Source organism: Procambarus clarkii, chromosome 14, assembly GCF_040958095.1.
Source record: "Procambarus clarkii isolate CNS0578487 chromosome 14, FALCON_Pclarkii_2.0, whole genome shotgun sequence".
Classification (NCBI taxonomy): domain Eukaryota; kingdom Metazoa; phylum Arthropoda; class Malacostraca; order Decapoda; family Cambaridae; genus Procambarus; species Procambarus clarkii.
This window is the reverse complement of record NC_091163.1, coordinates 35,366,037-35,386,225: the sequence shown is the minus strand read 5'-3', so window position 1 is coordinate 35,386,225 and position 20,189 is coordinate 35,366,037. Positions and strand designations below refer to the sequence as shown.

General features: G+C 47.9%; 1 protein-coding gene across 1 annotated transcript in view; it reads left to right on the top strand.

Moving 5' to 3' along the window:
* Positions 1 to 2,509: 2,509 nt before the first annotated feature.
* Positions 2,510 to 20,189, top strand: part of LOC123772650 (leukocyte elastase inhibitor) — a 30,856-nt gene continuing 13,176 nt past the window's right edge. Inside the window, exons 1-3 of the mRNA XM_069324461.1 lie at positions 2,510 to 3,647; positions 15,372 to 15,709; positions 19,545 to 19,774. Coding sequence (XP_069180562.1) covers positions 15,392 to 15,709; positions 19,545 to 19,774 — 548 coding nt within the window. The 5' untranslated portion in view covers positions 2,510 to 3,647; positions 15,372 to 15,391. The remainder of the gene's footprint in view (positions 3,648 to 15,371; positions 15,710 to 19,544; positions 19,775 to 20,189) is intronic.

Genomic DNA, 20,189 nt, shown 5'->3' with positions numbered 1-20,189 from the left:
TCACATAACACATCCATGCTTCACATAACACATCCATACGTCACATAACACACCCACACGTCACATAACACACCCATACGTCACATAGCACACCCATACGTCACATAACACACACCTACACCACAGAACACACCCATACCACACATAACACACCCATACCTCACATAACACACACATACGTCACATAACACATCCATACGTTACCTAACACATCCATACGTCACATAACACTCACATACATCACATAACACACTAATACCACACATAACACTCCTGTACTTCACATAACACTCCCATACCTCACATAACACAACTATACGTCACATAACACCCATACGTCACATAACACACCCATACGTCACATAACACACCCATGTGTCACATAACACACCCATACGTCACATAACACATCCATACGTCACTTAACAAATACATACGTCACATAACGCATCCATACTTCACATAACACACCCATGCTTCACATAACACATCCATACGTCACATAACACACCCACACGTCACATAACACACCCATACGTCACATAACACACTTATACGTCACATAACACACCTATACGTCACATAACACACACCTACATCACAGAACACACCCATTCCACATATAACACAACCATATCTCATTTAACACACACATACCATACCCATATCTCACTTAACACACACATACGTCACATAACACATCCATACGTCACATAACACTCACATACATCACATAACACACTAATACCACACATAACACACCTATATCTCACATAACACACCCATACCTCACATAACACACCCATACGTCACATAACACACCCATACGTCACATAACACACCGATGTGTCACATAACACACTCATACCCCACATAACACATTCATACGTCACATAACACAACCAACCACACATAACACACCCATACCACACGTAACACATCAATACGTCACATAACACACCTATACCACACATAACACACCTATACCTCACATAACACACACATACGTCACATAACACACTCATTCGTCACATAACACACTCGTACAGCACCCATACGTCACATAACACACCCATACGTCACATAACACACCCATACGTCACATAACACATCCCTACAACACATAACACACCCATACGTCACATAACACACCCATACGTCACATAATACACCTATACCTCACATAACACACCCGTATGTCACATAACACACACATACGTCACATAACACACCCATACCTAACATAACACACCCATACGTCACATAACACATCCATACGTCACATAACACACCCATACCTCACATAACACATCCATAGGTCACATAACACACCCATACGTCACATAACACACCCATACGTCACATAACACACCCATACGTCACATAATGCACCCATACCTCACATAACACACCCATAGGTCACATAACACACCCATGTGTCACATAACACATCCATACCACACATAACACACCCATACGTCACATAACACACTCATACAACACCCATACGTCACATAACACACCCATATGTCACATAACACATCCATACCTCGCATAACACACCCATACGTCACATAACACACCCATACGTCACATAACACATCCATAGCACACATAACACACCCATACGTCACATAACACACTCATACAACACCCATACGTTACATAACACAACCATACGTCACATAACACATCCATACCACACATAACACACCAATACGTCACATAACACATCCATACCTCACATAACACACCCGTACGTCACATAACACACCACTACATCGCATAACACATCCATACGTCACATAACACACCCATACGTCACATAACGCACCCCATATCTTACATAACACATCCATACGTCACATAACACACCCATACGTCCCTTAACACGCCCATACGTCACTTAACACACCCATACGTCACTTAACACGCCCATACCTCACATAACACACCAATACGTCACGTAACACACTAATACGTCACATAATACACCCATACGTCACTTAACACGCCCATACGTCACTTAACACGCCCATACGTCACATAACACACCCATACGTCACATAACACACCCATACCTCACATAACACACCAATACGTCACGTAACACACTAATACGTCACATAACACACCCATACGTCATATAACGCATCCATACGTCACATAACACACCCATACGTCACATAACATTCCATGACACCCATTAATATGGGTGATGCTAGCCCGGCTGCCCTCTGAGGTCAGTGGCCACGTCATGTGGACCACGACCTTGTGGACCACGACTCCAGGACGGGTCGACCCCCTTGCCTCTGTCCCTTCCGTTCGCTTGTATAAATCTTGGCAGTTGTCTTTCCTGTACACGTGAGTCATTGTTTACATCGGTAAAGGTTAGATTAATTTATCATGCAGGAGATGCGGGTGGTATATGGCGGCGTCTGGCAGCCCCTGGCGGGTATATAACGCGGAGAGGTCGGGCCGGAGAAGAGTTGCGTTAGGCAGTGTGGTGAGGAGCGGTTGTCAGGCTGGGCGCTCCCGGCCACCTGAGTCTCACACCGGGTCGGGCGCGGGGGACCTGTGCTGACCTCTCTTACTGCTGGCACCAGCCTGTCGCCAGCCGTACAGCACAGACAGGCACCCGTCACAGCCTGTCGCCAGCCGTACAGCACAGACAGGCACCCGTCACAGCCTGTCGCCAGCCGTACAGCACAGACAGGCACCCGTCACAGCCTGTCGCCAGCCGTACAGCACAGACAGGCACCCGTCACAGCCTGTCGCCAGCCGTACTGCACAGACAGTCACCCGTCACAGCCTGTCGCCAGTCGTACAGCACAGACAGGCACCCGTCACAGCCTGTCGCCAGCCGTACAGCACAGACAGGCACCCGTCACAGCCTGTCGCCAGCCGTACAGCACAGACAGGCACCCGTCACAGCCTGTCGCCAGCCGTACAGCACAGACAGTCAGCAACAAGAGTCAGGGAGACGTCAGCAAAAAGTAGTCATCAAATAAGTAGTCAGCAAAAATTAGTCATCAAAAAAGTAGTCAGCAAAAAGTAGTCATCAAAAGTAATCAAAAAAGTAGTCATCAAAAAAGTAGTCATCAAAAAGTAATCATCAAAAAGTAGTCATCAAAAAAGTAGTCATCAAAAAAGTAGTCAGCAAAAAAGTAGTCATCAAAAAAGTAGTCAGCACAAAAGTAGTCAACAAAAAGTAATCATCAAAAAGTAGTCATCAAAAATTAGTCACCAAAAACTAGTCAGCAAAAAGTAGTCATCAAAAAAGTAGTCATCAAAAAAGTAGTCATCAAAAAAGTAGTCATAAAAAAGTAGTCAGCAAAAAGTAGTCAGTAAAAAGTAATCATCAAAAAGTAGTCATCAAAGATTAGTCATCAAAAAGCAGTGAGCAAAAAGTGTCATCAAAAAGTAGTCATCAAAAGTAGTCATCAAAAAGTAGTCATCAAAAAATAGTCAGCAAAAACTATTCAGCAAAAAGTAGTCAGCAAAATGAAGTCAGCAAAAAGAAGTTAACAAAAAGAAGTCAGCAAACGGAGCAAGTCAAAAAGTCAAGAAAGGAAGTCAGCGTGAACATTTAGCAAAAGGAATCAGCTGGAAGTGTTTTAAGGAAGACTGTCAGTACTGCATCTGAGGTAAGACCAGAAGCCATTAGGGATGTGTATAGTGTGTCTAGGATGTGTATAGTGTGTCTAGGGTGTGTATAGTGAGTCCAGGATGTGTATAGTATGTCTAGGTTGTGTATAGTGTGTCTAGGGTGTGTATAGTGTGTCGAGGATGTGTATAGTGTGTCTAGGGTGTGTATAGTGTGTCTAGGATGTGTATAGTGTGTCTTGGGTGTGTATAGTGTGTCTAGGATGTGTATAGTGTGTCTAGGATGTTTATAGTGTGTCTAGGATGTGCATAGTGAGTCCAGGATGTGTATAGTGTGCCGAGGATGTGTATAGTGTGTCTTGGGTGTGTATAGTGTGTCTAGGATGTGTATAGTGTGTCTAGGATGTTTATAGTGTGTCTAGGATGTGTATAGTGAGTCCAGGATGTGTATAGTGTGTCTAGGATGTGTATAGTGAGCCTAGGGTGTCTATAGTGTGTCTAGGATGTGTATAGTGAGTCCAGGATGTGTATAGTGTGTCTAGGATGTGTATAGTGTGTCTTGGGTGTATATAGTGTGTCTAGGATGTGTATAGTGTGTCTAGGATGTTTATAGTGTGTCTATGACGTGTATAGTGAGTCCAGGATGTGTATAGTGTGTCTAGGATGTGTATAGTGTGTCTAGGGTGTGTATAGTGTGTCTAGGATGTGTATAGTGAGTCCAGGATGTGTATAGTGTGTCTAGGATGTGTATAGTGTGTCTTGGGTGTGTATAGTGTGTCTAGGATGTGTATAGTGTGTCTAGGATGTTTATAGTGTGTCTAGGATGTGTATAGTGAGTCCAGGATGTGTATAGTGTGTCTAGGATGTGTATAGTGTGTCTAGGGTGTGTATAGTGTGTCTAGGATGTGTATAGTGAGTCCAGGATGTGTATAGTGTGTCTAGGATGTGTATAGTGTGTCTTGGGTGTGTATAGTGTGTCTAGGATGTGTATAGTGTGTCTAGGATGTTTATAGTGTGTCTAGGATGTGTATAGTGAGTCCAGGATGTGTATAGTGTGTCTAGGATGTGTATAGTGTGTCTAGAGTGTGTATAGTGTGTCTAGGATGTGTATAGTGTGTCCAGGATGTGTATAGTGTGTCTAGGATGTGTATAGTGTGTCTAGGATGTGTATAGTGAGTCCAGGATGTGTATAGTGTGTCTAGGATGTGTATAGTGTGTCTTGGGTGTGTATAGTGTGTCTAGGATGTGTATAGTGAGTCCAGGATGTTTATAGTGTGTCTAGGATGTGTATAGTGAGTCCAGGATGTGTATAGTGTGTCTAGAATGTGTATAGTGTGTCTAGGGTGTGTATAGTGTGTCTAGGATGTGTCTAGGGTGTGTATAGTGTGTCTAGGATGTGTATAGTGAGTCCAGAATGTGTATAGTATGTCTAGGGTGTGTATAATGTTTGGAGGGTGTGTATAGTGTGTCTAGAATGTGTATAGTGTGTCTAGGGTGTGTATAGTGGGTCTAGGATGTGTATAGTGAGTCCAGAATGTGTATAATGTGTCTAGGATGTGTATAGTGTGTCTAGGGTGTTTATAGTGTGTCTAGGATGTGTATAGTGAGTCCAGGATGTGTATAGTGTGTCTAGGGTGTGTGTAGTGTGTGTAGTGTGTCTAGGGTGTGTATAGTGTTTCTAGGGTGTGTGTAGTGTGTCTAGGGTGTGTATAGTGTGTCTAGGGTGTGTATAGTGTGTCTAGGGTGTGTATGGTGTGCTTAGGGTGTGTATAGTGTGCCTAGGGTGTGTATAGTGTGTCTAGGATGTCTGTAATGTGTCTAGGATGTGTATAGTGTGTCTAGGGTGTGTGTAGTGTGTCTAGAGTGTGTATAGTGTGTCTAGGGTGTGTATAGTGTGTCTAGGGTGTGCCTAGGGTGTGTATAGTGTGCCTAGGGTGTGTATAGTGTGTCTAGGATGTGTGTAGTGTGTCTAGGATGTGTATAGTGTGTCTAGAATGTGTGTAGTGTGTCTAGGATGTGTATAGTGTGTCTAGGATGTGTATAGTGTGTCTAGGGTGTGTATAGTGTGTCTAGGATGTGTATAGTGTGTCTAGGGTGTGCATAGTGTGTCTAGGATGTGTATAGTGTGTCTAGGATGTGTATAGTGTGTCTAGGGTGTGTATAGTGTGTCTAGGGTGTGTATAGTGTGTCTAGGGTGTGTATAGTGTGTCTAGGATGTGTATAGTGTGTCTAGGATGTGTATAGTGTGTCTAGGATGTGTATAGTGTGTCTAGGATGTGTATAGTGTGTCTAGGATATGTATAGTGTGCCTAGGGTGTGTATAGTGTGCCTAGGGTGTGTATTGTGTGCTTAGGGTGTGTATAGTGTGCCTAGGGTGTGTATAGTGTATCTAGGATGTGTATAGTGTGCCTAGGATGTGTATAGTGTGGCTAGGGTGTGTATAGTGTGTCTAGGGTGTGTATAGTGTGCCTAGGATGTGTATAGTGTGTCTAGGGTGTGTGTAGTGTTTCTAGTGTGTGTGTAATGTGTCTAGGGTGTGTGTATAGTGTGTCTACGATGTGTATAGTGTGTCTAGGGTGTGTATAGTGTGTCTAGGTTGTGTATAGTGTGTCTAGGATGTGTATAGTGTGCCTAGGGTGTGTATAGTGTGCCTAGGGTGTGTATAGTGTGCCTAGGGTGTGTATAGTGTGCCTAGGGTGTGTATAGTGTGTCTAGGGTGTGTTTATTGTGTCTAGGATGTGTATAGTGTGTCTAGGGTGTGTATGGTGTGTCTAGGATGTGTATAGTGTGTCTATGATGTGTATAGTGTGTCTAGGGTGTGTATAGTGTGTCTAGGGTTTGTGTGTAGTGTGTCTAGGGTGTGTATAGTGTGTCTAGGGTGTGTATAGTGTGTCTAGGGTGTGTATAGTGTGTCTAGGGTGTGTGTGTAGTGTGTCTAGGGTGTGTATAGTGTGTCTAGGGTGTGTGTAGTGTGTCTAGGATGTGTATAGTGTGTCTAGGATGTGTATAGTGTGCCTAGGATGTGTATAGTGTGTCTAGGATGTGTATAGTGTGTCTAGGATGTGTATAGTGTGTCTAGGATGTGTATAGTGTGTCTAGGATGTGTATAGTGTGTCTAGGATGTGTATAGTGTGTCTAGGATGTGTATAGTGTGCCTAGGATGTGTATAGTGTGTCTAGGATGTGTATAGTGTGTCTAGGGTGTGTATAGCGTGTCTAGGATGTGTATAGTGTGTCTAGGATGTGTATAGTGTGTCTAGGGTGTGTATAGTGTGTCTAGGGTGTGTAGTGTGTCTAGGGTGTGTATAGTGTGTCTAGGGTGTGTATAGTGTGTCTAGGGTGTGTGTAGTGTGTCTAGGGTGTGTATAGTGTGTCTAGGGTGTGTATAGTGTGTCTAGGGTGTCTAGGGTGTGTATAGTGTTTCTAGTGTGTGTGTAATGTGTCTAGGGTGTGTGTATAGTGTGTCTACAATGTGTATAGTGTGTCTAGGGTGTGTATAGTGTGTCTAGGTTGTGTATAGTGTGTCTACGGTGTGTATAGTGTGCCTAGGCTGTGTATAGTGTTTCTAGTGTGTGTGTAATGTGTCTAGAGTGTGTGTATAGTGTGTCTAGGGTGTGTGTAGTGTGTCTAGGGTGTGTATAGTGTGTCTAGGGTGTGTATAGTGTGTCTAGGATGTGTATAGTGTGCCTAGGGTGTGTATAGTGTTTCTAGTGTGTGTGTAATGTGTCTAGAGTGTGTGTATAGTGTGTCTAGGGTGTGTGTAGTGTGTCTAGGGTGTGTATAGTGTGTCTAGGGTGTGTATAGTGTGTCTAGGATGTGTATAGTGTGCCTAGGGTGTGTATAGTGTTTCTAGTGTGTGTGTAATGTGTCTAGGGTGTGTGTATAGTGTGTCTAGGGTGTGTGTAGTGTGTCTAGGGTGTGTATAGTGTGTCTAGGGTGTGTATAGTGTGTCTAGGGTGTGTATAGTGTGTCTAGTATGTGTATAGTGTGCCTAGGGTGTGTATAGTGTGCCTAGGGTGTGTATAGTGTGTCTAGGATGTGTATAGTGTGTCTAGGGTGTGTATAGTGTGCCTAGGGCGTGTATAGTGTGCCTAGGGTGTGTATAGTGTGTCTAGGGTGTGTATAGTGTGCCTAGGGTGTGTATAGTGTGCCTAGGGTGTGTATAGTGTGTCTAGGGTGTGTATAGTGTGCCTAGGGTGTGTATAGTGTGCCTAGGGTGTGTGTAGTGTGTCTAGGGTGTGTATAGTGTGTCTAGGATGTGTATAGTGTGTCTAGGGTGTGTATAGTGTGTCTAGGATGTGTATAGTGTGTCTAGGATGTGTATAGTGTGTCTAGGATGTGTATAGTGTGTCTAGGATGTGTATAGTGTGTCTAGGATATGTATAGTGTGCCTAGGGTGTGTATAGTGTGCCTAGGGTGTGTATTGTGTGCTTAGGGTGTGTATAGTGTGCCTAGGGTGTGTATAGTGTATCTAGGATGTGTATAGTGTGCCTAGGATGTGTATAGTGTGGCTAGGGTGTGTATAGTGTGTCTAGGGTGTGTATAGTGTGCCTAGGATGTGTATAGTGTGTCTAGGGTGTGTGTAGTGTTTCTAGTGTGTGTGTAATGTGTCTAGGGTGTGTGTATAGTGTGTCTACGATGTGTATAGTGTGTCTAGGGTGTGTATAGTGTGTCTAGGTTGTGTATAGTGTGTCTAGGATGTGTATAGTGTGCCTAGGGTGTGTATAGTGTGCCTAGGGTGTGTATAGTGTGCCTAGGGTGTGTATAGTTTGCCTAGGGTGTGTATAGTGTGTCTAGGGTGTGTTTATTGTGTCTAGGATGTGTATAGTGTGTCTAGGGTGTGTATGGTGTGTCTAGGATGTGTATAGTGTGTCTATGATGTGTATAGTGTGTCTAGGGTGTGTATAGTGTGTCTAAGGTTTGTGTGTAGTGTGTCTAGGGTGTGTATAGTGTGTCTAGGGTGTGTATAGTGTGTCTAGGGTGTGTATAGTGTGTCTAGGGTGTGTGTGTAGTGTGTCTAGGGTGTGTATAGTGTGTCTAGGGTGTGTGTAGTGTGTCTAGGATGTGTATAGTGTGTCTAGGATGTGTATAGTGTGCCTAGGATGTGTATAGTGTGTCTAGGATGTGTATAGTGTGTCTAGGATGTGTATAGTGTGTCTAGGATGTGTATAGTGTGTCTAGGATGTGTATAGTGTGTCTAGGATGTGTATAGTGTGTCTAGGATGTGTATAGTGTGCCTAGGATGTGTATAGTGTGTCTAGGATGTGTATAGTGTGTCTAGGGTGTGTATAGCGTGTCTAGGATGTGTATAGTGTGTCTAGGATGTGTATAGTGTGTCTAGGGTGTGTATAGTGTGTCTAGGGTGTGTAGTGTGTCTAGGGTGTGTATAGTGTGTCTAGGGTGTGTATAGTGTGTCTAGGGTGTGTGTAGTGTGTCTAGGGTGTGTATAGTGTGTCTAGGGTGTGTATAGTGTGTCTAGGGTGTCTAGGGTGTGTATAGTGTTTCTAGTGTGTGTGTAATGTGTCTAGGGTGTGTGTATAGTGTGTCTACGATGTGTATAGTGTGTCTAGGGTGTGTATAGTGTGTCTAGGTTGTGTATAGTGTGTCTACGGTGTGTATAGTGTGCCTAGGCTGTGTATAGTGTTTCTAGTGTGTGTGTAATGTGTCTAGAGTGTGTGTATAGTGTGTCTAGGGTGTGTGTAGTGTGTCTAGGGTGTGTATAGTGTGTCTAGGGTGTGTATAGTGTGTCTAGGATGTGTATAGTGTGCCTAGGGTGTGTATAGTGTTTCTAGTGTGTGTGTAATGTGTCTAGAGTGTGTGTATAGTGTGTCTAGGGTGTGTGTAGTGTGTCTAGGGTGTGTATAGTGTGTCTAGGGTGTGTATAGTGTGTCTAGGATGTGTATAGTGTGCCTAGGGTGTGTATAGTGTTTCTAGTGTGTGTGTAATGTGTCTAGGGTGTGTGTATAGTGTGTCTAGGGTGTGTGTAGTGTGTCTAGGGTGTGTATAGTGTGTCTAGGGTGTGTATAGTGTGTCTAGGGTGTGTATAGTGTGTCTAGTATGTGTATAGTGTGCCTAGGGTGTGTATAGTGTGCCTAGGGTGTGTATAGTGTGTCTAGGATGTGTATAGTGTGTCTAGGGTGTGTATAGTGTGCCTAGGGCGTGTATAGTGTGCCTAGGGTGTGTATAGTGTGTCTAGGGTGTGTATAGTGTGCCTAGGGTGTGTATAGTGTGCCTAGGGTGTGTATAGTGTGTCTAGGGTGTGTATAGTGTGCCTAGGGTGTGTATAGTGTGCCTAGGGTGTGTGTAGTGTGTCTAGGGTGTGTATAGTGTGTCTAGGATGTGTATAGTGTGTCTAGGGTGTGTATAGTGTGTCTAGGATGTGTATAGTGTGTCTAGGATGTATATAGTGTGTCTAGGATGTGTATAGTGTGTCTAGGGTGTGTATAGTGTGCCTAGGGTGTGTATAGTGTGCCTAGGGTGTGTATAGTGTGTCTAGGGTGTGTATAGTGTGTCTAGAATGTGTATAGTGTGTCTAGGATGTGTATAGTGTGTCTAGGGTGTGTATAGTGTGCCTAGGGTGTGTATAGTGTGTCTAGGGTGTGTATAGTGTGTCTAGGATGTGTATAGTGTGTCTAGGATGTGTATAGTGTGTCTAGGGTGTGTATAGTGTGTCCAGGGTGCGTATAGTGTGCCTAGGATGTGTATAGTGTGTCTAGGATGTGTATAGTGAGTCCAGGATGTGTATAGTGTGTCTAGGATGTGTATAGTGAGCCTAGGGTGTCTATAGTGTGTCTAGGATGTGTATAGTGAGTCCAGGATGTGTATAGTGTGTCTAGGATGTGTATAGTGTGTCTTGGGTGTATATAGTGTGTCTAGGATGTGTATAGTGTGTCTAGGATGTTTATAGTGTGTCTATGACGTGTATAGTGAGTCCAGGATGTGTATAGTGTGTCTAGGATGTGTATAGTGTGTCTAGGGTGTGTATAGTGTGTCTAGGATGTGTATAGTGAGTCCAGGATGTGTATAGTGTGTCTAGGATGTGTATAGTGTGTCTTGGGTGTGTATAGTGTGTCTAGGATGTGTATAGTGTGTCTAGGATGTTTATAGTGTGTCTAGGATGTGTATAGTGAGTCCAGGATGTGTATAGTGTGTCTAGGATGTGTATAGTGTGTCTAGGGTGTGTATAGTGTGTCTAGGATGTGTATAGTGAGTCCAGGATGTGTATAGTGTGTCTAGGATGTGTATAGTGTGTCTTGGGTGTGTATAGTGTGTCTAGGATGTGTATAGTGTGTCTAGGATGTTTATAGTGTGTCTAGGATGTGTATAGTGAGTCCAGGATGTGTATAGTGTGTCTAGGATGTGTATAGTGTGTCTAGAGTGTGTATAGTGTGTCTAGGATGTGTATAGTGTGTCCAGGATGTGTATAGTGTGTCTAGGATGTGTATAGTGTGTCTAGGATGTGTATAGTGAGTCCAGGATGTGTATAGTGTGTCTAGGATGTGTATAGTGTGTCTTGGGTGTGTATAGTGTGTCTAGGATGTGTATAGTGAGTCCAGGATGTTTATAGTGTGTCTAGGATGTGTATAGTGAGTCCAGGATGTGTATAGTGTGTCTAGAATGTGTATAGTGTGTCTAGGGTGTGTATAGTGTGTCTAGGATGTGTCTAGGGTGTGTATAGTGTGTCTAGGATGTGTATAGTGAGTCCAGAATGTGTATAGTATGTCTAGGGTGTGTATAATGTTTGGAGGGTGTGTATAGTGTGTCTAGAATGTGTATAGTGTGTCTAGGGTGTGTATAGTGGGTCTAGGATGTGTATAGTGAGTCCAGAATGTGTATAATGTGTCTAGGATGTGTATAGTGTGTCTAGGGTGTTTATAGTGTGTCTAGGATGTGTATAGTGAGTCCAGGATGTGTATAGTGTGTCTAGGGTGTGTGTAGTGTGTGTAGTGTGTCTAGGGTGTGTATAGTGTTTCTAGGGTGTGTGTAGTGTGTCTAGGGTGTGTATAGTGTGTCTAGGGTGTGTATAGTGTGTCTAGGGTGTGTATGGTGTGCTTAGGGTGTGTATAGTGTGCCTAGGGTGTGTATAGTGTGTCTAGGATGTCTGTAATGTGTCTAGGATGTGTATAGTGTGTCTAGGGTGTGTGTAGTGTGTCTAGAGTGTGTATAGTGTGTCTAGGGTGTGTATAGTGTGTCTAGGGTGTGCCTAGGGTGTGTATAGTGTGCCTAGGGTGTGTATAGTGTGTCTAGGATGTGTGTAGTGTGTCTAGGATGTGTATAGTGTGTCTAGAATGTGTGTAGTGTGTCTAGGATGTGTATAGTGTGTCTAGGATGTGTATAGTGTGTCTAGGGTGTGTATAGTGTGTCTAGGATGTGTATAGTGTGTCTAGGGTGTGCATAGTGTGTCTAGGATGTGTATAGTGTGTCTAGGATGTGTATAGTGTGTCTAGGGTGTGTATAGTGTGTCTAGGGTGTGTATAGTGTGTCTAGGGTGTGTATAGTGTGTCTAGGATGTGTATAGTGTGTCTAGGATGTGTATAGTGTGTCTAGGATGTGTATAGTGTGTCTAGGATGTGTATAGTGTGTCTAGGATATGTATAGTGTGCCTAGGGTGTGTATAGTGTGCCTAGGGTGTGTATTGTGTGCTTAGGGTGTGTATAGTGTGCCTAGGGTGTGTATAGTGTATCTAGGATGTGTATAGTGTGCCTAGGATGTGTATAGTGTGGCTAGGGTGTGTATAGTGTGTCTAGGGTGTGTATAGTGTGCCTAGGATGTGTATAGTGTGTCTAGGGTGTGTGTAGTGTTTCTAGTGTGTGTGTAATGTGTCTAGGGTGTGTGTATAGTGTGTCTACGATGTGTATAGTGTGTCTAGGGTGTGTATAGTGTGTCTAGGTTGTGTATAGTGTGTCTAGGATGTGTATAGTGTGCCTAGGGTGTGTATAGTGTGCCTAGGGTGTGTATAGTGTGCCTAGGGTGTGTATAGTGTGCCTAGGGTGTGTATAGTGTGTCTAGGGTGTGTTTATTGTGTCTAGGATGTGTATAGTGTGTCTAGGGTGTGTATGGTGTGTCTAGGATGTGTATAGTGTGTCTATGATGTGTATAGTGTGTCTAGGGTGTGTATAGTGTGTCTAGGGTTTGTGTGTAGTGTGTCTAGGGTGTGTATAGTGTGTCTAGGGTGTGTATAGTGTGTCTAGGGTGTGTATAGTGTGTCTAGGGTGTGTGTGTAGTGTGTCTAGGGTGTGTATAGTGTGTCTAGGGTGTGTGTAGTGTGTCTAGGATGTGTATAGTGTGTCTAGGATGTGTATAGTGTGCCTAGGATGTGTATAGTGTGTCTAGGATGTGTATAGTGTGTCTAGGATGTGTATAGTGTGTCTAGGATGTGTATAGTGTGTCTAGGATGTGTATAGTGTGTCTAGGATGTGTATAGTGTGTCTAGGATGTGTATAGTGTGCCTAGGATGTGTATAGTGTGTCTAGGATGTGTATAGTGTGTCTAGGGTGTGTATAGCGTGTCTAGGATGTGTATAGTGTGTCTAGGATGTGTATAGTGTGTCTAGGGTGTGTATAGTGTGTCTAGGGTGTGTAGTGTGTCTAGGGTGTGTATAGTGTGTCTAGGGTGTGTATAGTGTGTCTAGGGTGTGTGTAGTGTGTCTAGGGTGTGTATAGTGTGTCTAGGGTGTGTATAGTGTGTCTAGGGTGTCTAGGGTTTGTATAGTGTTTCTAGTGTGTGTGTAATGTGTCTAGGGTGTGTGTATAGTGTGTCTACGATGTGTATAGTGTGTCTAGGGTGTGTATAGTGTGTCTAGGTTGTGTATAGTGTGTCTACGGTGTGTATAGTGTGCCTAGGCTGTGTATAGTGTTTCTAGTGTGTGTGTAATGTGTCTAGAGTGTGTGTATAGTGTGTCTAGGGTGTGTGTAGTGTGTCTAGGGTGTGTATAGTGTGTCTAGGGTGTGTATAGTGTGTCTAGGATGTGTATAGTGTGCCTAGGGTGTGTATAGTGTTTCTAGTGTGTGTGTAATGTGTCTAGAGTGTGTGTATAGTGTGTCTAGGGTGTGTGTAGTGTGTCTAGGGTGTGTATAGTGTGTCTAGGGTGTGTATAGTGTGTCTAGGATGTGTATAGTGTGCCTAGGGTGTGTATAGTGTTTCTAGTGTGTGTGTAATGTGTCTAGGGTGTGTGTATAGTGTGTCTAGGGTGTGTGTAGTGTGTCTAGGGTGTGTATAGTGTGTCTAGGGTGTGTATAGTGTGTCTAGGGTGTGTATAGTGTGTCTAGGATGTGTATAGTGTGCCTAGGGTGTGTATAGTGTGCCTAGGGTGTGTATAGTGTGTCTAGGATGTGTATAGTGTGTCTAGGGTGTGTATAGTGTGCCTAGGGCGTGTATAGTGTGCCTAGGGTGTGTATAGTGTGTCTAGGGTGTGTATAGTGTGCCTAGGGTGTGTATAGTGTGCCTAGGGTGTGTATAGTGTGTCTAGGGTGTGTATAGTGTGCCTAGGGTGTGTATAGTGTGCCTAGGGTGTGTGTAGTGTGTCTAGGGTGTGTATAGTGTGTCTAGGATGTGTATAGTGTGTCTAGGGTGTGCATAGTGTGTCTAGGATGTGTATAGTGTGTCTAGGATGTATATAGTGTGTCTAGGATGTGTATAGTGTGTCTAGGGTGTGTATAGTGTGCCTAGGGTGTGTATAGTGTGCCTAGGGTGTGTATAGTGTGTCTAGGGTGTGTATAGTGTGTCTAGAATGTGTATAGTGTGTCTAGGATGTGTATAGTGTGTCTAGGGTGTGTATAGTGTGCCTAGGGTGTGTATAGTGTGTCTAGGGTGTGTATAGTGTGTCTAGGATGTGTATAGTGTGTCTAGGATGTGTATAGTGTGTCTAGGGTGTGTATAGTGTGTCCAGGGTGCGTATAGTGTGCCTAGGATGTGTATAGTGTGTCTAGGGTGTGTATAGTGTTCCTAGGGTGTGTATAGTGTGCCTAGGGTGTGTATAGTGTGCCTAGGGTGTGTATAGTGTGTCTAGGATGTGTATAGTGTGTCTAGGATGTGTATAGTGTGTCTAGGGTGTGTATAGTGTGCCTAGGGTGTGTATAGTGTGTCTAGGGTGTGTATAGTGTGTCCAGGGTGTGTATATTGTGCCTAGGATGTGTATAGTGTGTCTAGGGTGTGTATAGTGTTCCTAGGGTGTGTATAGTGTGCCTAGGGTGTGTATAGTGTGTCTAGGGTGTGTATAGTGTTCCTAGGGTGTGTATAGTGTTCCTAGGGTGTGTATAGTGTGCCTAGGGTGTGTATAGTGTGTCTAGGGTGTGCATAGTGTGCCTAGGGTGTGTATAGTGTGCCTATGGTGTGTATATTGTGCCTAGGGTGTGTGTAGTGTGCCTAGGGTGTGTATAGTGTGCCTATGGTGTGTGTAGTGTGCCTAGGGTGTGTATAGTGTGCCTAGGGTGTGTGTAGTGTGCCTAGGGTGGGTATAGTGTGCCTAGGGTGTGTGTAGTGTGCCTAGGGTGTGTGTAGTGTGCCTAGGGTGTGTGTAGTGTGCCTAGGGTGTGTATAGTGTGCCTAGGGTGTGTGTAGTGTGCCTAGGGTGGGTATAGTGTGCCTAGGGTGTGTGTAGTGTGCCTAGGGTGGGTATAGTGTGCCTAGGGTGTGTGTAGTGTGCCTAGGGTGTGTATAGTGTGCCTAGGGTGTGTGTAGTGTCTGTATGGACACAGTATTAATTAAGTGTTGTTGCATGTTTGTAATTGTTGAGGTTGTAAAGTTGTGATGGTGACTGTGTTCCAGGGGTGAGCTTTGGCGGGACGATGGTGGTGGTTACGTCAGTGTGGCAGGTTGTGGTGACGCTGTTAGGCCTGGTGCTCCTGCCGCAGCCTGCCGCCGCCCTGCCGCAGCCTGCCGCCGCCACCTTGAGGACCAACAGGACGGGGCCGCAGGACTCCACCACCAGCGGCCACAGGTTCTCACAGGCGCACTTTAGGTTCTCGCTTGACCTCTACGGCGCCCTGGTCAACCGTTCCCGCCAACCCAACGCTAACATGCTCTTCAGCCCTGTGGGCGTGGCCGCCCTCCTCTCTCCTCTCCTGCACGCCCACAACCCGCTCCTCACTCAGCAGATACGTCAGGTGGGTCAGCACATCTCACACGCTTCCTGCACTAGTGAGTATCACTCTGGTCGCGTTAAGTTAAACCATGTCAAGATCGTCAGGGTTCCGACAGCACTTACAATGTGCCTCGTATCTCCAACATGGCGGCTTAGTCTCTATAATTGTTATAGGTTGTTATTATTTGTAAGGTGATACATATTTACTCTTGGAGACAACCTCGGAGTTCCTGGGCCTTCCTGGGCCTTCCTGGGCCTTCTGGGCCTTCCTGGGCCTTCCTGGGCCTTCCTGGGCCTTCCTGGGCCTTCTGGGCTTTCCTGGGCCTTCCTGTGCCTTCCTTGGCCTTCTGGGCCTTCCTGGGCCTTCCTGGGCCTTCCTGGGCCTTCTGGGCCTTCCTGGGCCTTCCTGGGCCTTCTGGGCCTTCCTGGGCCTTCCTGGGCCTTCTGGGCCTTCTGGGCCTTCCTGGGCCTTCCTGGGCCTTCCTAGGCCTTCCTGGGCCTTCCTGGGCCTTCCTGGGCCTTCTGGGCCTTCCTGGGCCTTCCTGGGCCTTCCTGGGCCTTCTGGGCCTTCCTGGGCCTTCCTGGGCCTTCTGGGCCTTCCTGGGCCTTCCTGGGCCTTCCTGGGCCTTCCTGGGCCTTCCTGGGCCTTCCTGGGCCTTCCTGGGCCTTCTGGGCCTTCCTGGGCCTTCCTGGGCCTTCCTTGGCCTTCCTGGGCCTTCCTTGGCCTTCCTGGGCCTTCCTGGGCCTTCCTGGGCCTTCCTGGGCCTTCTGGGCCTTCCTGGGCCTTCCTGGGCCTTCTGGGCCTTCCTGGGCCTTCCTGGGCCTTCCTTGGCCTTCCTGGGCCTTCCTGGGCCTTCCTGGGCCTTCCTGGGCCTTCCTGGGCCTTCTGGGCCTTCCTGGGCCTTCTGGGCCTTCCTGGGCCTTCTGGGCCTTCTAGGCCTTCCTGAGCCTTCTGGGCCTCCTAGACCTTCTGCGGGCCTTCCTGGGCCTTCTGGGCCTTCTGGGCCTTCCTGGGCCTTCTGGGGGCCTTCTGGGCCTTCTGGGCCTTCCTGGGCCTTCTGGGCCTTCTGGGCCTTCTGGGCCTTCCTGGGCCTTCTGGGGGCCTTCTGGGCCTTCTGGGCCTTCCTGGGCCTTCTGGGCCTTCTGGGCCTTCCTGGGCCTTCCTGGGCCTTCTGGGCCTTCTGGGCCTTCCTGGGCCTTCTGGGCCTTCTGGGCCTTCCTGGGCCTTCTGGGCCTTCTGGGCCTTCCTGAGCCTTCTGGTCCTCCTGGACCTTCTGCGGGCCTTCCTGGGCCTTCTGGGCCTTCTGGGCCTTCCTGGGCCTCCTGGGCCTCCTGGGCCCTCCTGGGCCTTCTGGGCCTTCTGGGCCTTCCTGGGCCTTCTGGGCCTTCCTGGGCCTTCTGGGCCTTCTGGGGGCCTTCCTGGGCCTTCTGGGGGCCTTCCTGGGCCTTCCTGGGCCTTCCTGGGCCTTCCTGGGCCTTCTGGGGGCCTTCCTGGGCCTTCCTGGGCCTTCCTGGGCCTTCTGGGCCTTCCTGGGCCTTCTGGGCCTTCCTGGGCCTTCTGGGCCTTCCTGGGCCTTCTGGGCCTTCCTGGGCCTTCCTGGGCCTTCCTGGGCCTTCTGGGCCTTCTGGGCCTTCTGGGGGCCTTCCTGGGACTTCCTGGGCCTTCCTGGGCCTTCTGGGCCTTCTGGGCCTTCCTGGGCCTTCCTGGGCCTTCCTGGGACTTTTGGGGCCTTCTGTCCACCCATCACCAGGTCCCCCAGTATATCCATCTAACCAGTCCATCCATCACCAGGTCCCCCAGTACATCCATCTAACCAGTCCATCCATCACCAGGTCCCCCAGTACATCCATCTAACCAGTCCATCCATCACCAGGTCCCCCAGTACACCCATCTCACCAGTCCATCCATCACCAGGTCCCCCTGTACACCCATCTCACCAGTCCATCCATCACCAGGTCCCCCAGTACACCCATCTCACCAGTCCATCCATCACCAGGTCCCCCAGTACACCCATCTCACCAGTCCATCCATCACCAGGTCCCCCAGTACACCCATCTCACCAGTCCATCCATCACCAGGTCCCCCAGTACACCCATCTCACCAGTCCATCCATCACCAGGTCCCCCAGTACACCCATCTCACCAGTCCACCAATCACCAGGTCCCCCAGTACACCCATCTCACCAGTCCATCCATCACCAGGTTCCCCTGTACACCCATCTCACCAGTTCACCCATCACCAGGTCCCCCAGTACACCCATCTCACCAGTCCATCCATCACCAGGTCCCCCTGTACACCCATCTCACCAGTTCACCCATCACCAGGTCCCCCAGTACACCCATCTCACCAGTCCACCCATCACCAGGTCCCCCAGTCCACCCATCACCAGGTCCCCCAGTACACCCATCTCATCAGTCCACCAATCACCAGGTCCCCCAGTACACCCATCTCACCAGTCCACCCATCACCAGGTCCCCCAGTACACCCATCTCACCAGTCCACCCATCACCAGGTCCCCCAGTCCACCCATCACCAGGTCCCCCAGTACACACACCTCACCAGTCCACCAATCACCAGGTCCCCCAGTACACCCATCTCACCAGTACACCCATCTCACCAGTACACCCACCTCACCAGGTCCCCCAATACACCCATCTCACCAGTCCACCCATCACCAGGTCCCCCAGTACACCCATCTCACCAGTCCATCCATCACCAGGTCCCCCAGTGCACCCATCTCACCAGTCCATCCATCACCAGGTCCCCCAGTACACCCATCTCACCAGTCCACCAATCACCAGGTCCCCCAGTACACCCATCTCACCAGTCCATCCATCACCAGGTCCCCCTGTACACCCATCTCACCAGTTCACCCATCACCAGGTCCCCCAGTACACCCATCTCACCAGTCCATCCATCACCAGGTCCCCCTGTACACCCATCTCACCAGTTCACCCATCACCAGGTCCCCCAGTACACCCATCTCACCAGTCCACCCATCACCAGGTCCCCCAGTCCACCCATCACCAGGTCCCCCAGTACACCCATCTCATCAGTCCACCAATCACCAGGTCCCCCAGTACACCCATCTCACCAGTCCACCCATCACCAGGTCCCCCAGTACACCCATCTCACCAGTCCACCCATCACCAGGTCCCCCAGTTCACCCATCACCAGGTCCCCCAGTACACACACCTCACCAGTCCACCAATCACCAGGTCCCCCAGTACACCCATCTCACCAGTACACCCATCTCACCAGTACACCCACCTCACCAGGTCCCCCAATACACCCATCTCACCAGTCCACCCATCACCAGGTCCCCCAGTACACCCATCTCACCAGTCCACCCATCACCAGGTCCCCCAGTACACCCACCTCACCCGTCCACCCATCACCAGGTCCCCCAGTACACCCATCTCGCCAGTCCACCCATCACCAGGTCCCCCAGTACACCCATCTCACCAGTCCACCCATCACCAGGTCCCCCAGTACACCCATCTCACCATTACACCCATCACCAGGTCCCCCAGTACACCCATCTCACCAGTACACCCATCACCAGGTCCCCCAGTACACCCATCTCACCAGTACACCCATCACCAGGTCCCCCAGTACACCCATCACCAGGTCCCCCAGTACACCCATCACCAGGTCCCCCAGTACACCCATCACCAGGTCCCCCAGTACACCCATCACCAGGTCCCCCAGTACACCCATCACCAGGTCCCCCAGTACACCCATCACCAGGTCCCCCAGTCCACCCATCACCAGGTCCCCCAGTACACCCATCTCACCAGTACACCCATCACCAGGTCCCCCAGTACACCCACCTCACCAGTCCACCCATCTCCAGGTCCTGCGGTACTCAAACATGACAAGAGAGGAGATTGATGATGGCCACAGAACCATGGTGGAGAACTTCGCAGACGCCTACTACAAGAATGACCTGCGCCTCGCCTACAGGATGTTTCTGCAGGAGGGTTCCTCTTGGGCAGAGTCCGCTCCTGACCTCTACCCCCCGACGACGACACAAGAGGTCAACTTTCATAACAACGGCACAGAGGTCTTGCGAGGCATTAACCGGTACGTGATGGAGTGGCTGAAGGCGGTAATATTTCCCCCGTTTATGGCTTGGTGTTGGGCTGAAGTCCTATCAACCTCTGTACAGTTATTAAGACCACTACAACAGCTTACTGACCAACAAGCAAGTATACTTTACTCCTGAACGTAGTCTCTCCTCGTAGCTCTTGTTTGACAATTCCGGAAGCCATTTGGCGGTATGCCTTCGTACCTTCTCCAGTTTATTTATGTGCTCCTTGAGATATGGGCACCCTACAACGAGTGCATATTCCAGATTTGGTCTCGCAAAAATTGGGAACAATTTCTTTAACATTTCACATCCACGTATTTAAAAGCTATTCTAAAGCTAGAAAGTATAAGCAATGTGCTTTATGTGTTCCTCTGGTGGCAGCCTATTGTCCACAACCATCCCTACATC